This window comes from Urocampus carinirostris, chromosome 1 (assembly GCF_059441175.1).
Source record: "Urocampus carinirostris isolate Australia breed hairy pipefish chromosome 1, RoL_Ucar_1.0, whole genome shotgun sequence".
Lineage (NCBI taxonomy): Eukaryota > Metazoa > Chordata > Actinopteri > Syngnathiformes > Syngnathidae > Urocampus > Urocampus carinirostris.
The window spans coordinates 36,300,199-36,317,998 of record NC_142349.1 but is presented as its reverse complement, the minus strand read 5'-3'; the positions used below and the strand labels follow the sequence as shown (position 1 = coordinate 36,317,998).

The 17,800-nt window shown below is 37.8% G+C and overlaps 1 protein-coding gene across 1 annotated transcript in view; it reads left to right on the top strand.

Moving 5' to 3' along the window:
* Positions 1-17,800, top strand: part of LOC148374511 (low-density lipoprotein receptor-related protein 8-like) — an 84,143-nt gene that overhangs the window by 14,968 nt on the left and 51,375 nt on the right. Inside the window, exon 3 of the mRNA XM_088337175.1 lies at positions 8,798-8,920. Coding sequence (XP_088193301.1) covers positions 8,798-8,920 — 123 coding nt within the window. The remainder of the gene's footprint in view (positions 1-8,797; positions 8,921-17,800) is intronic.

The window sequence follows — 17,800 nt, the reverse complement described above, 5'->3', positions numbered from 1 at the left end:
GAACCTCTAGTGGGGTGGTGTCTGTATCATCCTCAGACTTGGGTCATCTGCAAGAGGCCTGGGAGTGTGAGGGTTCTGTGCAGTATTTTAGTTGTTCCTAGGACTGCACTCTTCTAGACTGAGGTCCCTGGGACTTGTTGGAGCCACTCTTCCAGTTAGGGGGTTAGCGCCCAGAGTGCCACCACTACCACGGGGACCACGCCGGTCTTGACTGAACACTGCTGAGAAGTATTGATGTTTAAATAAAATCCTGAGTCATTAAAATGGGACAAAAAGCATTGGTGCAAGTAGAGGTCCAAATATGTGAAACAGCCCACTTCCTTTTGCTCATAAACATGATATGTTGTAATGTTGTTACCAAGCAGAGTGCAAGGGGTCCGTTTATTCTTTTCAATTTGTAATATATAATTTTTTTTTTTAACCAAAAAGATTAATGAACAGTTTTCAACGATTCTTGAACAAATCATTTAAAATTCTGGGCTTTTAAAAATCATGATATTTTATGACTCAATTCTCAAATCTTCTCGTTACTGGTTTTTAATTTCGTAATGCTTACAAGCACAGAGCTTCTCAATGCAGCAATATTGGTTAAGTGAGTTAATATATAATCTTACAATTAATCTATGGACTAAACGCTTTAATTTTGGTTGCTCCTTTTATGTAATACACCTTGATACATACTTGGATGATTAATGTTTAGAACATAAACTTTCAAAAATTTAATAGATGAGAAAAGAAGGGGGAATGTCCTAGAAGTTTTTTTTTTTAATTCGTTAAACTGTCTTAATGTTTCAAAACAGTTTTGGATTTTCGGTTTTGTAAGCGTTGGAAATTTTTCTCAGGATTACTTTTCCATCTCAACAGCACCTGAACTTCTTCAAACATACTGTACTGGTGGTTTACAACTCCAACAGAACCCATCCACAGCACGCCTTGAAATAACAGGACGATGGTGCTAATCCATTTATATGGATAATGGAGATTATGTTCATTCTATTACAAGCCTGTTTACAACTCTAACGGGTTTGAAGGAAGCTGTTATTTAAAATTGGCTACACTGTGTCGTTTTAAGGCTTAAACAAATGTGTAATAAGTAAATATGTGGTGAGCCTGCTGTGTCTAAGGTTGGGGAAAATAACAGACCTCAGGGATAAAACGACGTGCAAGTACCAAAAGATCGGGATGTAGCTCTAGCAAAATGTGTCTAGTAGGTTCTTCAAAATTGTCTTTCCGTCTTTTTTTTAATTTAAATGATTTATTTCACAGGACACAAATTAACATGATGAGATTTGGTTTGAACCAGTTCAGGGTATCCCCTGCCTACTGCTCGAAGATAGCTGGGATGGGCTCCAGCACCCCCGTGACCCTACAGAGGATAAGCGGTTCAGATAATGGATGGATGGATGGACATTTTGTTTGACCACTAAAATTACCGTATTTTCCGCACTATATGGCGCACCATGTTATAAGGCGCACCTTCAATGAATGATACATTTTAAAACTTATGCCATACATAAGACGCACCCCATTATAAGGCGCTATAAGTGCATGCTGGTTTAAGATCAGGTAATTGTGCAATTTTGTAATTGTAATCCTGTGCAGTCCTTCGAGACATTTTTGGGATTAAGGGCTATTTACGGTAAATAAATGTGACGACTTGACTACAGTAGAGAATGTAGTTACTTTATGCAACCTCTAGATGTTGCCACGCTCAAGGGAATGTCAACAAACCATTCAAAAAGGTCAAACTTTATTAGCAAACAAGCTTTCCACAACTCCATTCACTCCCAAAATAAATAAACAGCCGTTTTATTATTTTCTCTGAGGTAAAGCATTTTCGTGACACATCTTTAACATCTTTGAACAACATCGACATATCATTTTATTTTTTGTCCATTTAGTCAACACGCAAAGAAAAAAACGTCTGATACTGTTATTTTAAATGAAACGTTAGTGCAATCGCAATAAAGTGACACTCGTAATGTGCAAAAACAACGAGTGCAAAACGATAACAATAAAGCAATAACATAATAACTGTAAAATGTAAAACGTAAACACACAAAAGAAAAACAAAGATCACTCTATAAGCTCCTCATCGACGAATCCCTCGAATTCTTCTTCTGCTCTGTTCGAATTGACCATATCTCAGTGAATGGGCCATCCAACACGTCCGGTGTTTTTGTGCCAGCGCTGTTGCCTTCATACGTATAGTTATCGTACTGACACTTCTGCTTGCCGCTCTTTGTTGAACAACCCACTGTTCAAGTGTCTCCTCTAACTCTGGCCATCTTGCTTTATTGCCACGGAAACTTTGTTGAGTTTTCCTTACTTGGCGGAGCTTATCTTCATCCTTTCTCCACTTCCGTACCATCGATTCATTTAAGTTTAACTCTCTCGCTGCCGCTCTATTGCCGTGTTGTGCTGCGTGACTGATCGCTTTGAGTTTAAACTCGGCGTTGTACGCGTGTCTCTTAACAGGAGCCATTTTTTATACAAATGCACGTATGAAAGAGAATCTCGCTCGCTCTCTCTCTCTCTCGCTCTCTCTCTCTCTCTCTCTCTCTCAAACGTGACATTCTGAATAATTCTGCGTTTGTTTAAGGTAAATTGTGCTTTACATCTTCACCAGTCATAACCCTGGATTCAGACAAATACTGTATTTGTTGAATATGAATTAAGCAGTTTAATGGGGTAGCCATTTTGCCACTTAGTAAACAAATACAACACGAGCCCCGGCAACTACCAATCGTTTAATATTTCCCAGTATGCACAGCGCGAAAAATGGAGTCGGCGGCTGTTTCTCGTAGTTGCGAGACCTTGCGAATTTAATATTGAGCCATATATAAGGCGCACTGTGTTATAAGGCGCATGGTCAGCTTTTGAAAAAAAATAAGACTTTTAGGTGCGCCTTATAGTGCGGAAAATACGGTAACTTATTCCTTCATCAATGGTTACTATTCTGCCCTAAGCCAGAAATAGCCACTTTTTCACCAGCTAGAAAGCTGGTGAACAATGTCCCAAATAACCAGAATTATTTTCTTTAGTTGCTGTTTATTCGGGAAATGGCTTTAACCCTTTTCCTTATAAGGTTGCTGTAAAAAGACAGTTACTGTCCAAAGCAACAAAAAATGATTTGCAATTACCGTTCTAAAGTTGGTCTTTGTGGTTTCGTCAAAGTTTCGCACTTTTTTTTGTTATCTTTTAGCAACAAACAATTAACATGTTAACCACAAGAGGCCACGGCATGTTTTAATTGTAAGTATGCATTTCCAGTTCTATCCTCTGTATTTTTCGGCACATGAATTTATTGTGGTGCAAGGAACATCTGGCTGTTAACTGATTTGGTGCCAAAGATATCGGGTGTCTCACCAAGCTACCCGCTCTCACTTCAGCTGGATTGTTTCCTTCTCCAAACCTCTGTTATATCTTCCACACCTGTACTTTTAGGCCTGGTGTAGCATTTAAAGAAACGGCTCTTTATATGACTGAGTTGTCATCGTTTTATCTTACCACGGAGAAGCCTACCCATCTGCCGAGCAGGATTAGTTTCATCGGGAAGTTAGCATTGTTGCTGCTCATTTCTGATTCAAGTGGGATTTGGGAGAGCTTGGCGGCTCTTTGACCCTTGCTGAGGAATTAACAAACACAGCAGGAAAAGGTTGTGCTTTTTGTGTTTTCATGCATTTTCTATAGTCTGCTATGAAAGCAAGCTACAGTACTGTAAATGTATCCCGCCAAGTGTTAGAAATTGTGGTATAAATGCTTTATTTAAGGATACATTTTCATTATCTTCCACTTTTTGGGAATTAAAAAAAAATCTCTTTCATAAATCTATATGAAAAACTGCTTTGTTACTTTTACTATGCATATGGCGGAAAAACATGATAATTTGAATTGAACTCAGAACCTCTGAACTGTAAGGCAAACATGCTATATGTTTATATTATATACTTAAAACAAATAATTATGAAAACAATCAAATTTATTATGCAATTAAATAAATACAAATGACTTCTGACTACCAGAGAAACTAAACAGGTGTTTTCAGCCTTTTTAGCCTGTGCATGCTCTTCCCATTGAAAAAATCTTGAAGAACATCATTGTTTTGAATTATCCAATGTCGTTGACAACAGCGTAGTGAATCAATGAATGCAATGGTATTAGACTTGTCAAGTCAAGTCATGTTTATTTGTATAGTCCTTAATCACAAAGAGTCTCAAAGGGCTGAACAGACCACAGATTATTGCAAACCATAGACTATTATTACACCATCCCCTGATCTAAAACCTACATGAAGGCAAATTATACATGGCACCCTAAGATAATCATGTAATAAAGATTTTTAAGAGAGAAATTGGACAAGAGACTGTCTGAATGAAATGGCAAAAATATTTTTCAATGTAGTGCCAAAGTTATAAAATGCACTGAAAAAACAGTGCATCGTAAAAATAGTGCAATGCAAAACAGTGCAATAACATTTAGCAGTGACAGAAATTCCCCAATAAGCCGCTTTTTTACAGTTTTGTGTGCTTGTTTAGGTTGGTGATAGCCCTAGGGAAGAAACTGTCTCTGAGCCTTTTCATCCTGTTTTTAAGGGACCTGTAGTGCTTACCAGAGGGCAACAGCTCAAAACGTTGGTGGCCTGGGAGAAGAGAATCCTTTAGAATTTTGATGGCTCTGCTGCGGTATCGCAAGCCCGCAATGCCCTCCAGACTGGGCAGAGAGCAGCCAATGAACTTCTTGGTTAAAAATGATTCCCAGGTCTGCTGATTTTTGCCTTTTTAAATTGTCAAGACAGGCTATAATGACATCTACATTGACAATAAAAACTGTTGTAATGATATTATTATGAATAATGATAATTATTAAGTTATTCAGTTTAGATTTTGCAATTAGATTTCACTAAAATTGTAACTGATTTTTAAAATATAATTAAAATGACACGAAATGACCAATATTCTCGACCATTAGAATAAAAACGTGGTTTTTTTGACTACTACTACTTTTCATGAGCACAATTATCCGTAAGATTTGTATATGTTCAATCTCAAATGTTATCATGATCAAAACAAGTTACTAAAATATTTTCCCGAAATACTTCTTGAGAAAATCATTACAATAATTATTCATTTGTAGCCACCTACTGGTAAGGATGAATGGTACAATTTTTGTCTGAGCACTGATAAATGGTTGTTTTTATTTCTTTTTTTATACAAATTAGATTAAATTGGACAATATTCTGCAGCACACACAAGTGTGTGTTTTTTGTGCTAGCCTAAAAATGCCAAGTGTCAAATATGGACAAATAACAGTTCATCATTTGACATTGTAATTTGCAATGTATTTTTTTACATTGTTAGATCTATGATGCACTGGTTTTCTTATGGGTCCAGCAAGGCTCCTGACATCTCACACTTGTCCAGTGCACGTTCACTTCAGTACACCAAGACCTTCTTGTTTTCTCTGCTGAGCTTTTTTCAACTTCCAGAAGAAATATAATCATTTAGATGAAAAACTGTATGATATATGGGGTTTTAGCATTACAGCTTGGTTGCATCATTAATGCTGTGTTTCCCCAAGTTTTAGTTATATAGAAAGTCTCTTATATTTGGAATGTTTCATTTTGTCCTGACCTACAATCGTATAGAGCAAATGATGATAAACCCCGACTGTGAACAAAGGAAATGTGTTAGTTACATCATTCTGCTCCAACAATGCTGGTGTGGTGAAATACTATCGCTGGCAGTCATCGTGGAATTAATCATGAGTGTGTACTCTCTTCAAATGTAGGTCAAGCCATTATGTCAATAGAATCCACACATTCAGAACAGACTAGAATTGCTGTGCATCTTGCATAAAAAGTAAAGCATCACTGGCATTATTGCGGTTTGAGTGATGGATCAAAGCTATGGCCACTCCTTCACAATTCAATTTATAGCTTTGAATTCTTGTTGGGGTGCTTAGCACAAGTGTTTTTTTTTAGATTGATGTTTTGGTTTACAGGACAACATTTGCTTCATAATTTTACATACTAGGGCTTTCTTGTTCATTATCTGAGCTTGATGCCTGCTCACATGAGATGTCAAGTATCTGGTAATACTCTTTTTTGCTACTATGGAGTCTGCAAGTCTAGCTTATACTTCGACCATCATGTTTATGAGCAAAACGAAGTGGGCTGTTTCACATATTTGGACCTCTACTTGCACCAATGCTTTTAGTCCCATTTTAATGACTCAGGATTTTATTTAAACATCAATACTTCTCAGCAGTGTTCAGGCCTGTCAGAGTTCAGGCATCAAGGTAAATCTTGCTGTTTAGCCAAGCTGAACTAAGCCACCTTCAAGATAAATCACTATCAGGCTAGCCTGGAGGGACCGAGGAGCTCGGCTGGCTGAGGCCGTCCAATCTCTTCATTTGTGGTTTCAGTTGAAGGTCTATTAATATAATTTTCCAAAAAGCAAATACTGTCAAGTGTCCATTCACTTTTTGTTGGTGAGGGATTAATAGAATGGAATTTACTAGAATTTACTTTTATTGTCATTCTTTGTAACAATGCACACAGGACGAAATGTCGATACACCTGACCCGTACAGTTAAACTGTAGCGAGCCGATGCAGCCGCAGCCAAACAGGGCGCAGCCATTTTAGTCATTAGGTGACCAAACCCCCCAATTCCAACCCTTAATGCTGAGCGCCTAGCAGGGAGGCAATGAGTACCAATGTTGTAAGTCTTAGGTATGACTCGGCCGAGGCTTGAATCAGCGACCTCCCAGTCTCAGAGCGGGCGCCCTACCATCTAGGCTACCGAGCTGGTAATCTGCATTTATATAGAGCTTTTCAAGACTTCCCAAAAGCGGCTTACATTGTGCTTCATATTTCCCAATCGCGGCCGGGCAGCCATGTAAGGCGCTAACCTGCTTATTGAGGGTATTAGGGGTTCAGTGTCTTACCCAAGGACACTTCGACATGTAACAGGGACGAGCCGGGATTCGAACTGGGATCCCACGTCTTCCTTTTTAGCTCTGAATTGAATTATTTAAATAGAAAGACTTAATGCAATAGGGCTACGTCAGAAGTGTTTTGTTACCTGACATTTCTAGCTATTTGGATGTTGGTTATGAGTGCTATGAATAATGTAGTTTTTATGAAAGGAGATAGGATAAGAAAAACATTAAAGTAACAACTCATTTTTATTAGTGGAACATTTTAAACATTTATGCTAGCATAATATTAAATGATTGTTTCAATGATTTATTTTTTAATTAAGATGTTAACTTGAGTTTTTTTTTTAATTTATGTTATAGAAACGAATGACAGTATATTTAGACATATGCAAAGACCTCCAGGTGCTAATTTATAATTCATATAAGTGCAAACGTATTGCCTTAAACAGAGCGTCCATAACTTATATTTTGAGTAAAATAACATTGTGATGGTTTGTCTCAGCAAACGTTCTCTGGTTTATAAATCGTATTAAGCAAATACAACCGCAGGGGGTGATATGGAGTTGCGACTGGTATTGGCCAGTGGACACATTTAAAACTGCAGTTTATTGTTTGCCGTGATGGGGCTCATTAATTTCTTGTGCTTCGCTTAGCCTTGCCTCACAGGCCAGATTTAATTTCATTGGTGATCATGATCTGATAGTAGAAACTTTAAATGAGTATTAAAACTCTCCATTACTTTTATTAAATGCTTCTTGAAATGATGCAACAGGAATGTTTCAGTAACATATCCATTATCTGCACCGCTTATCCTCAGTAGGGTTGCGGGGGTAAAACTGTTAAAAGTACTGTCCATTTGGGATTATACTTTCATTGTTGTCTCGGTAAAGTGCAAGGTAAGTCAACTGTGGTCTTGTATGTAACTGAAAACAACTATGAGGCAAGCCTTTTTACAATCCAGCTTTACATTACTGCTGTCTGTTTTCAGTAAATAATTTTCTTCTCAATTCCCTTGTACAATCTCCTCCTTCCTGCCCCCTAGCTAGATTGACAAGGATCATTTTCTTTTGACTCTGCACTAATTAACAAAGAAAGTCACTCGAAGCAGATGGCATGTAGAAGCTTGAGTAATTATGGCCAAATGAAGCGCAGCCTCTGTAGACCTTAAGACAAATCAGTAGCTGGCTCGGTCGGACTCAATGGGAAGCAAACGCTATGATGTGTTGACCTGCACAGAGCACATTTCAAGCCACACTCAGAATGATGAGATCTTTGTAACCTGAATTACAGTACGTGAGTAAGATTGGATGTAGAACATTCTACTACATCATAACATTTAATTGCGTCGGCATGACAATTTTGGCTTTTCCTGAACTAATTTTACATTTATCAGCTATCCTCATCCAGCTTTTCTAATTGACTTTGGGAAGAGGTAAAACCTTGACTGGCATTGGCAGCAAACAAAGAGCAACTTTTTAAATCTGCACAGTGAGTGTAGAATAAACCCTATTTATTATACTTAACTATTTTACACTAAAAATATGTTTGTTAAAAATAGTCCGTTTGGGTAAAAAACAGGACCAACCCATTACTTGGGTCGATTTTAAACATTTTTCTGGGTCATTTTGCACCAAACTACCCAATTTCCGTTTTTTTTTTAACCAGTAATATCAGACATACGTCCTGCAGTAGCATGTATAAAAAAAAAAGCACGTGTCTGGTTTTATTTCTATCAAAAGTTATGGTTTTTGCAAATTCAGCAGCCCCCAAGTAAATAGAGCATCCTGTCCTGAAGCATACTTGAACATACTTATAAAGTGGATCTTCTCTTCTTCTCTGTTTCTCTTGGAGCAGCCAGGAAAACATGTGCCCCTGCAGAGTTTGCCTGCCTGAATGGTCAGTGTGTCCCAGGGCGCTGGCGCTGTGACGGGGAACCGGAATGTCCCGATGGGTCTGACGAGGCAGAGGAGACTTGCAGTAAGTGAAACTGTACAACTTCTACCAATGTGTGTTTACAAAGGGCAGTTCGATGTGTCATTCCCTAGCAATGGTCAGGAAGTTTTAGCTACTATTTAAGGCTGTCACTAGAGCTTGGTGATATTTTGAGTTTCTCATAATTCTTTTCAAACGTTTTTAAAAAACATTTTCCCCATTCCTGACCATTTTCATTCCATGTCAAACGAAAAGAAAAAAAATGACATCATGCTTGTGGATGTACTCCTATCTTTACACTTACCATGAACCAAACGTGAAGTGAAAGGGAAGATGCAAGCTGATAGGTGCAATCACAGTTAAAAGGTTAGGGCTCTTTGTACACTTCTGGGAAATGGTGTGGCTTCTGTGAAAACAAATCGTTGAAACTCATAGACATATATCTTGTGGGTGTTAAGCCCTTTCACAATAAACTATAGACATTAATACAATTACATATTATCTTTGACATAAAAAGATATTATTTTTCAGATGATTCTCACCAAATACTAGGATGCTTTGGTCATAAAAATTCTGCAACTCTTCGATACAAAGCAGCCACGGGCATTCTCTGCTAGACACAAGGTGTGTGTAAAGAGAATAAACGCAGACGGATCTTTCTAATATTCTAATAAAAAGCTATTTTTTGTTTTATTCTTATTTATTTTATATGTATTTTTTTATAACTATCACTAATTGTATCACTATAATTAAAATATCCGAGAAGACAAATTCTCAGTAAATGGTTACAACAGTTGTATGCATTAAATATGCAACCAACCATTCCAAACCGATGGGAGGAGCTGTTGGTTGTAGTCCAAAATTGTAGAGAAATGCGCGCAGATAGGTGATATGCTCAAAACACCTCGTTGACTGTGTTAAAAGGATGGAACTGGCAATTTAGATGTTCAAAGCTCCCAAAAAGTTGATTTAGCTGATAATTGTTTGTAATGCTTCTTAAAATGGTTGTTTTTGTTTAGAAGTGCAGCAGCTAATAGATTATTCGATGACCATGAAATATTCCATTATAAAATTAAAAGCCACCTATTATAATAATTGATCCACGCCTGTCTACCTTTTGGACTAGTCAATCTTCAAATCCTCAGAATCTATTTTTTCAACAGTTCGTTTTGGTCATTTTTTATTGTCTTCCATGAAAGGTCACGATTGCCTTTTTTATTTTGCAAACCTACAATACATCTCAGTTGACAGTGGATGCTACATTTTAAATTGTATTCATGAACTAAACACTTAAATGAACGAAACTTTATTTTGTACATGACAAAAACAAAAAAACATTGTTAATGTAACATGTCTGAAAATGATTAGGAAGAAGGATATGCTTCTTTAATCCTACCCCCAGACTTACTTAATAATTGTGCCTCAGAGCTAGATCTCTTGTGTATTTAGATGTAACAAACACCTCATGAATATACATATTTACACGGGTTCTGTGTACAAACAGTCACTTGATCATCATCATCATTATCATCACCATTTTCACTGTCATCATTATCATCATAGCTGTCTTTATACATTATCAACATATGGTAAATGATCTGCATTTATATAGCGCTTTTCAAGTCAATGAAAACCTCCCAAAGCGCTTTACAATGTGCTTCACACTTGACCATTCACACACACACTCACACATTGTATAATAAAAGTATCTGTTATAATAACATCAATTCTTATCTATGTTCATGGTGACAACTGACTGCTTTGTGGTGTCTGTGTAAAATCGATTGAACAAACAAGCCAATTTTGACTGATAATTTTGGGGGTAGAAAGTTTTAGACCAACACCTATGACTTAGCTTTTACCGTACTTTTGAAGAAAACTTATTTTTCCATCTTCTCTGACAGATTGGCCAAACCAGCATCTAATTTTGTTGTACAATGTTAATCCAAAACAATCTCGTTTGTGATGTATATATTTTAAAATTACTGGAATAATTGGTGGCACAGTGGTTAGTGGTTAGTGCATAGTGCACAGCCACACGGTGCAGAGGTTCAGGGTTCAAGTCCAGCTACCGCAGCCTCCCCGTGCCTGTGTGAATGTCCCACATTCCCCAAACAACATGCATGTCATGTTAATTGGCCGTTCCAAATTGTCCCTAGGTGTGAATGAGCGAGTGGTTTGTCAATCTCTGTGTGCCCTGCAACCAGTTCAGAGTGTCCCCTGCCTACTGCATGAAGTAAACTAGGATGAGCTCCAGCACTCCCGCGATCCTACTGAGGATAAGCGGTGCAGATAATGGATGGATGGACGGATGGATTGACGAAATAATCAAATATTAAAATAATCATATGTTGCATACTTGGCTGTAAAAAAACAATGTCTTAAATAAGGCACTCACATCTAATGATACAGCAATTAAAAAAACTACTGTATTTTCCATAAGGCGCACCCAAAAAACCCAAATTGGCCAAAAAGTTGAACGTGCGCTTTATAATCCAGTGCGCCTTATATCCGAACAAAAGTGGAAATGCTCTGTAATTATTGATCAGTCAAAAATTTTAATCCCTGACCACAATTGCATAACAAGGATGGCAACAGGCATCAACCTGGATGGCAATAGTAAAGAGCACATAATCCTAACCACTAGGCTTCCAGGGACATTGATGGTTGTTCACAATTTCTTAATATGAGGGCAATAGGAATCAAACCTGGATCGTGGTAGGAAGAGTGCAGGATCCTATCCACTAGATCACTGGGGATCCTGACGACACATGGAAAGGCATTAGGATTGATCTTATTAAAAATCTGTTTTAGTCACTGTACCAGTGATGTTAAAGATAACCTTGTTTCACTTTTTCTCAGCTCAAACTAAGCATTGTCAAAATTTTTGATGAGTGTGACCATGAGTTTATTTTTATCTTTTAGGAATACAGAATCACTTCCCACTATATTGTTCTTTTCATTCAGTTCACAACGGTCGAATTACTTCCTACAATTCCTTTCTTGTCATTCAGTTCAGAATTTAGTGTGCTTCGTAAAGACTTTGCGAATCGGCTGTACCAAAAACCAGTTTAATATCTGACAATATTCTTGCAGCCCCGCTCAATAATATCAAAAATTTGGTACTGCGGCTAAAAATAAAGTGATGATAACACCTATACCTTTCCTTTTCTTGAGTAGTCAGTATCCCGAGTGGTCGAGTGGATAAGATCTGGCAGACTGCACTCCACCCTGCAATCTGGGTTAAATTCCTGTTGCATCCATTGTTATTTAATTGTATGCAATTGTGATCAGTGATATACTTTTTTGTTTATTGTGCAACCCCAATAGTTTCCTAATGCCTTATAGTCTATTTCACATTATATATGAATAAAATATCCAAAAAGACTATTTTTTGGGGGTGTGCTTTATAATCCTGTGCGCCTTTTATAGTGAGGAAAATACAGTAATATGCTCCTGTGTCTGCTTAAAAGCAATGGCTTCTATACACTCACACCTATACAAGCTTATTGCACATCTTTATTCAGTGAGGAATGAATATGAACACTTATTTCTTTAAGAGCACATGATTACTGTGTAGTCTGTTTGGCAAATGATTTGACATTTCAGGCATTGCATCTTTAAATGCTATACAGCTCACGAAAAAAGCCTTTATTCAACTTTCCGAGTGAGAGCCTGGCTAATTTCGCCCGTCATCCCGGCTCATGTGGCGGTTCAGCCGCCTTGCCAGATCGCCCACGTGCACTGACACACACTCGTGCGTCGGGCGAGCGAAAGGCGACGATTACCTGCAGCACCCGGAGCGACAAATTTCTGGCTGTCAGTCAGTCGGCGACGCTCACCCACTCACTAACACTGGCGGGGGTGCGACGCATCCGCCAGAGGCTTGAGTGAGTCACTTATGTGTCGTTTTGTTGGTGTTAGTTTTGCTCACAAATGATTGCAGCAGCTTATCAGGCTTTCGTTAATGGCCGGTTTATTTTTTCGCGACAGCTTGAAAGAAAAACATTTCAAACAAATGTGTTTTTTTTTTTTTTACAGTTTTAATTTTTTTAAATGCACTTCAATACTGAGTGTTGGGCACGTTACTGAAAAAGAAAGTAACTATTTACAGCTACTACTCAATTTAATTTAGAGCCCGATACGCTGAAAGTAACAAGTTACAATCATATACACTATACTCACATTCATGCAGACCCTCAAATCTTGTTGAAAACACCCATTTAATAAAATACATAGAAAATAACGTGTAAGACCAACCTGGGGCAGAGGTGAAGCCTTCATATTCCTTGGTTTGTGCAATCTTGAGAGCTTGCAAACAAGCAGTTGAGACAATCCATATCCCTTTTGTCTTCATACCACTTGAATATTTCCATCTTGATTTTTGTGTAAAGTCCAAAACCTTTTTTTTCCTCCAGGCAAAATGAATTGCAAAAAAAAATTTCCAATTAAAAAAGACCAAAAATCAGCTCTCTTACCGCAAATTCTGTGCCCCATTGATATCGTGGTTTCTGTATAAGTCACGCTCCTCCCTACCCACCCTTTGCCACTGGTGACGCGCAATCAGATACAGTATGCGTGTATAAACTGACCCCTTTCATTTCAGTATTTTCTTTTATAGTTGTAAATAAGGCTTAGATGTGAGTAGATATGTTAGAGACTATATCATTAGGTAAAAAGACTTCCGATCTGTGCTTTAGACAGTGCCACCATAAATATATTCAGTTGTATTTTGTAAGTATAAATAGACATCCCGGCTTTGCTCATTTATTGTATTCACCATAGGGCTGCTGGTGGAAAGAGGACTTCATGTCACTTCATGAGAAAAGAAGAAACTGTCACATTGCAGTCGACATTTTTGTCATTCGTAGTCTGCTTTTAATAAGTAGCGGAGTCACACACCATGTTGTAATAACTGTTTGGTTAAAAAAGTAATCAATAACATGTTACACTACTTGAAAATGTAATTGGGTTCCAGGACCGCGTTCCTTTGTAACCCACATTGTCAATAATACCTCAATAAGGACATTTGGAAATGTTATTGTATTTGTTATCCACGTTCCACTAGTCATACTTTCAACTCAATAACCAACATTGTGACCAAATGTCTCTTCTCAAAAAGCAGAACTAAATCTGTAACCCGCCAGGAAAAAGGAGGTTAGCAAAAACGTATATTATATAACCATTTTTTTCGGCAAGGCTGCTGGGTGGTGAGCGCACAGCCCCACAGTGTGAAGGTCCAAGGTTCGATTTCAGCTACCACAGTCTCCCTGTGTGGAGTTTGCATGTTCTCCCCTTGCGTGCGTGGGTTTCCTCCGTTCACTCCAGTTACCTTCTTTACTCCAAAAAAAACATGCATGGCAGGTTTACTGGCCGGTCCAAATTGTCTATAGGTGTGAATGAGCGAGTGGGTTGTATGTCTTTGTGTATACCGTGACTGGCTGACAACCAGTTCAGGGTGTCCCCTGCCCACAGCCCGAAGATGGCTGGGATGGGCTCTAGAACCCTAATGAAGATAAGCGGCGCAGAAAATGGATGGATGGACTATTTATTTTTATTTTGCCTCCGAGTGAACTGTAATTTTGATTTTTGAAAACCGGAGGGAAACAGGAATATGTGCATGCGATCCTCACTCATGCTCAACACGGCTAGAGAGATTGCAAGCACTACCGTCAGACTAATGGTACAAAAAAAAAAACAAATACAGAAAAAAGTTCAACATATTATGCGGTAACTGTAGTATCGCACTTTCTAAGTGGGACATTTCCGTCCCTTGAATTTTCTGTCGTATGTCGGGCAAGATTTTTGATCGCAAGACATTTCTTATCTCAAGTTTCTCTTATTTGGAGTAGCTCATATATCTATCTATCTATCTACCTTGGTCATATCCCTCAAGAGGGGTGACCGACAGCAAGGCACACACATACAATAACAAAGAAAATAAAAGGGAAATAAATAGCAAAATAAACACACAAAAATTTTTTGGACCATGGCCAACCCAATTGCCAAAACGCCCAAACAAGTTAGGCAGCTCATATCTAGAGGAGCCATTTTACTTTACCTCAACCATCTTAGAACATAAAACACATTGTCCGAAGATCCATTGTTATAAAATATAATCCATACTGGTTTAATCTAAAGGAAATACAGAATTGTTGAGAAGCTCAATTGCTGCCCGACCTTAAATTGACATTTCAACTGTCTATTTTTGCCTCATATTTGTCACCACATTGCTCGTCTCTTGGATGAATAATGTAGGACACGGTCTCCCTCAGAAAGTTAAACTCAAGAAAGATGACATGATGCGACCTCAGACAGAGAACATGTTTGTTTTTTGGAATCCAATTAAAGATAAACGAGAAGCGATTGTCATCGCCTGGCTGCACAGTAAAGAAAAAAAAGTCATTTATATGTAAATCACTTACAGTGTGTGCAATTTTCCCATGATGTTGCAAATTGCAGATTTTCCATACACAGAGAAGTAAATAACATTTTCAAGTGACTTCAGATTCTATTCTGGTTGCATTTAAGAATTAAAGTAAAACCAAACCAAACTGGAAAGCTAGACCGTGGCTAGTAGTAGCAATTCATGACTGGCAGGTTCTCAATGTCTTTTCTGCTGATTTATCTTAAACGTTACCCTATGTATAAAATATAAATCCTAAATTTGTTCCATTAATGATATTTTGCATGATTGTTTTAATTAGCTCTATTTACCTGACCCTCCAAGAGCTCAAAATGTAAAACTATTTGTCTGAGATGTGCAGCTTTCAATATGCTTCTTTGACTTATTTTGCTGTCAAATTTGTTGCAATATCAATCTACAAATCCTGTGTCTTAATTTTCAGTAAACTATGCTCAGGAATTTTCCATCTTTTTTTTTGCAAAATACATAATACAGCTATAATTATGCCAACATTCTTAGATTTGCTACATAAGTCTGTCCTGTTACAAAGAAGATGAAAACGTTATGTATACTTCATGAAACCGTAAATTTCCTAAATAAAAAATGTCACTCTACACAGTATCTTCTTCACGGCTAGTACAATACCTGACTTATTGTGCAGTGTTAGATTTAAATACATGCAAACAAAAATATCCAGTCCTTTTTTAAACTACAATCAAAAGCTATACGTATAATTAAGGTGTCCCACCACCTCACCGTTTATCAAATCTAACATTCCCAAATTTACAACCTAGTTTATTTCAAAACAGCGCAAGTAAATGGTAAACAATAACCTACCTTGCAACAGTATCAAGGAATTTTTAAGTTAAGAAAGGCATGCATTTATCAGTTAAGGAACGGAAGTCATTTTGAAATATCCAACACCTAACAAAAAATAAATGTTTATTATATGTATGTGTATTATGATCTAGAACTGTGAATAATTCACTGTATTCACAATGAAATTTGGACGACAGCCTAATTTAATTAATTTAATTATTTATTTGTGGGTTTCTTCTTGGCACTCTGTTTTCCTCCCAGATTCCAAAAACATGCATGGCAGGTAAAATGGTGACTCCAAATCGTCCCTAGGTATGAATGGATGTTTGTCTCTGTGTGTCCTGCAACTGGCTAAAAACCAGTTCAGGATGTCCCCTGTCCACTGCCTAAAATAGTTGGGATGGGCTCCAGCACCCCTTGCGAACCTACTGAGGAGAAGCGGTGCGGACAATGGATGGATGAAATCACTTGTTATTATTATTATATCAAGATATGTTGTATTCATTTAATAGATGGGACAATACTTTCTCTTAATCCATTGAAACATGTAAACTGTGCTGAAAGTTAACTATGTGAATCATTAGAATACTTTCTTTAATATGTGTTATCACATTTTGACTGTGTTCTCAATGCTGTAAATGTTCAATAAACCAAACTTAAATGGTCAACCAACAATTGCATGGTACTACAGCTGCTCACGTGAAATTATATGGGATTTCAAAAGTTTTTTGACCTTTATTGACCAAGCATGCTTAATTTTTGAATGTCGGAGAAAAAACACATGACAACCTCACAAGCATTCCCAAATAAGAATCAAATCTAGAAGTTATCAACTTTGCAGCACTGTGAGAACCCTAAGCTCTCAGCTGTCTCGCTAACGGAACAATGAAATCAGTTTCATTGCGTCTACTTTTTGGACTGAATACTGCTGTTCGATAATGACATTGCTTATAAAAAAGAAAAGGCAGAAAGCCGCCAAGTCGGGCGATGTGCGGATGTGCAAGCAGAATTTTAAGCGATGGTAATTGCACTCAAATGGCCCGGCTACCCCATTAAGTTAATATCATTGCTAAATGACCCATCGGTCTCTGTCAGCAGACAGCTGCAAAATTGAATGACTTTGATAAACACAGTTACACATTTTCAAGTTCTGCAAGAAACATCTTGGTGTGACTTCAAGAATGTATGGATACTACCCCAATGTCTGATAAAAAAAAAAGCCACGAAAGCCCTCTAAGCACCTCCGATTGGCACTATGATCTGTGCTAGAGGTAAGATCAGGCCTAATAAATCCAGCCCAACCTGACCCGGCCCGCAGGTTTTAAACCAGACCCTACCCGGAACCCAATTAATCAACTTGATTGACAAAACCGCGCCCGAAGCAAACCCGAAATTTTATTTATGTTCAGGCTAACTCAATACACTTTAGATGTCGGCCAAAGTACTTCCTGTTTGTGTGTAAAGGCGCCATTATAAAGTGTCCAGCTTCACTCATAGTCCGGAAATGTTCAGTGCCATGGATGTTGAATATGCAGGCAGGAATGCTGCAATTTTAGGGGTGGGCGATTAGCGAAACCAGGTATCGTATCAGTGTCCATACCGGCCTTTTTTGAGGTATTTGTGGTCACTTATAAGTTCTGAAATTGATTGTGAATTGCCATTTAATAAATGCAATATCTAGGTTACATATTTTGTTGGGA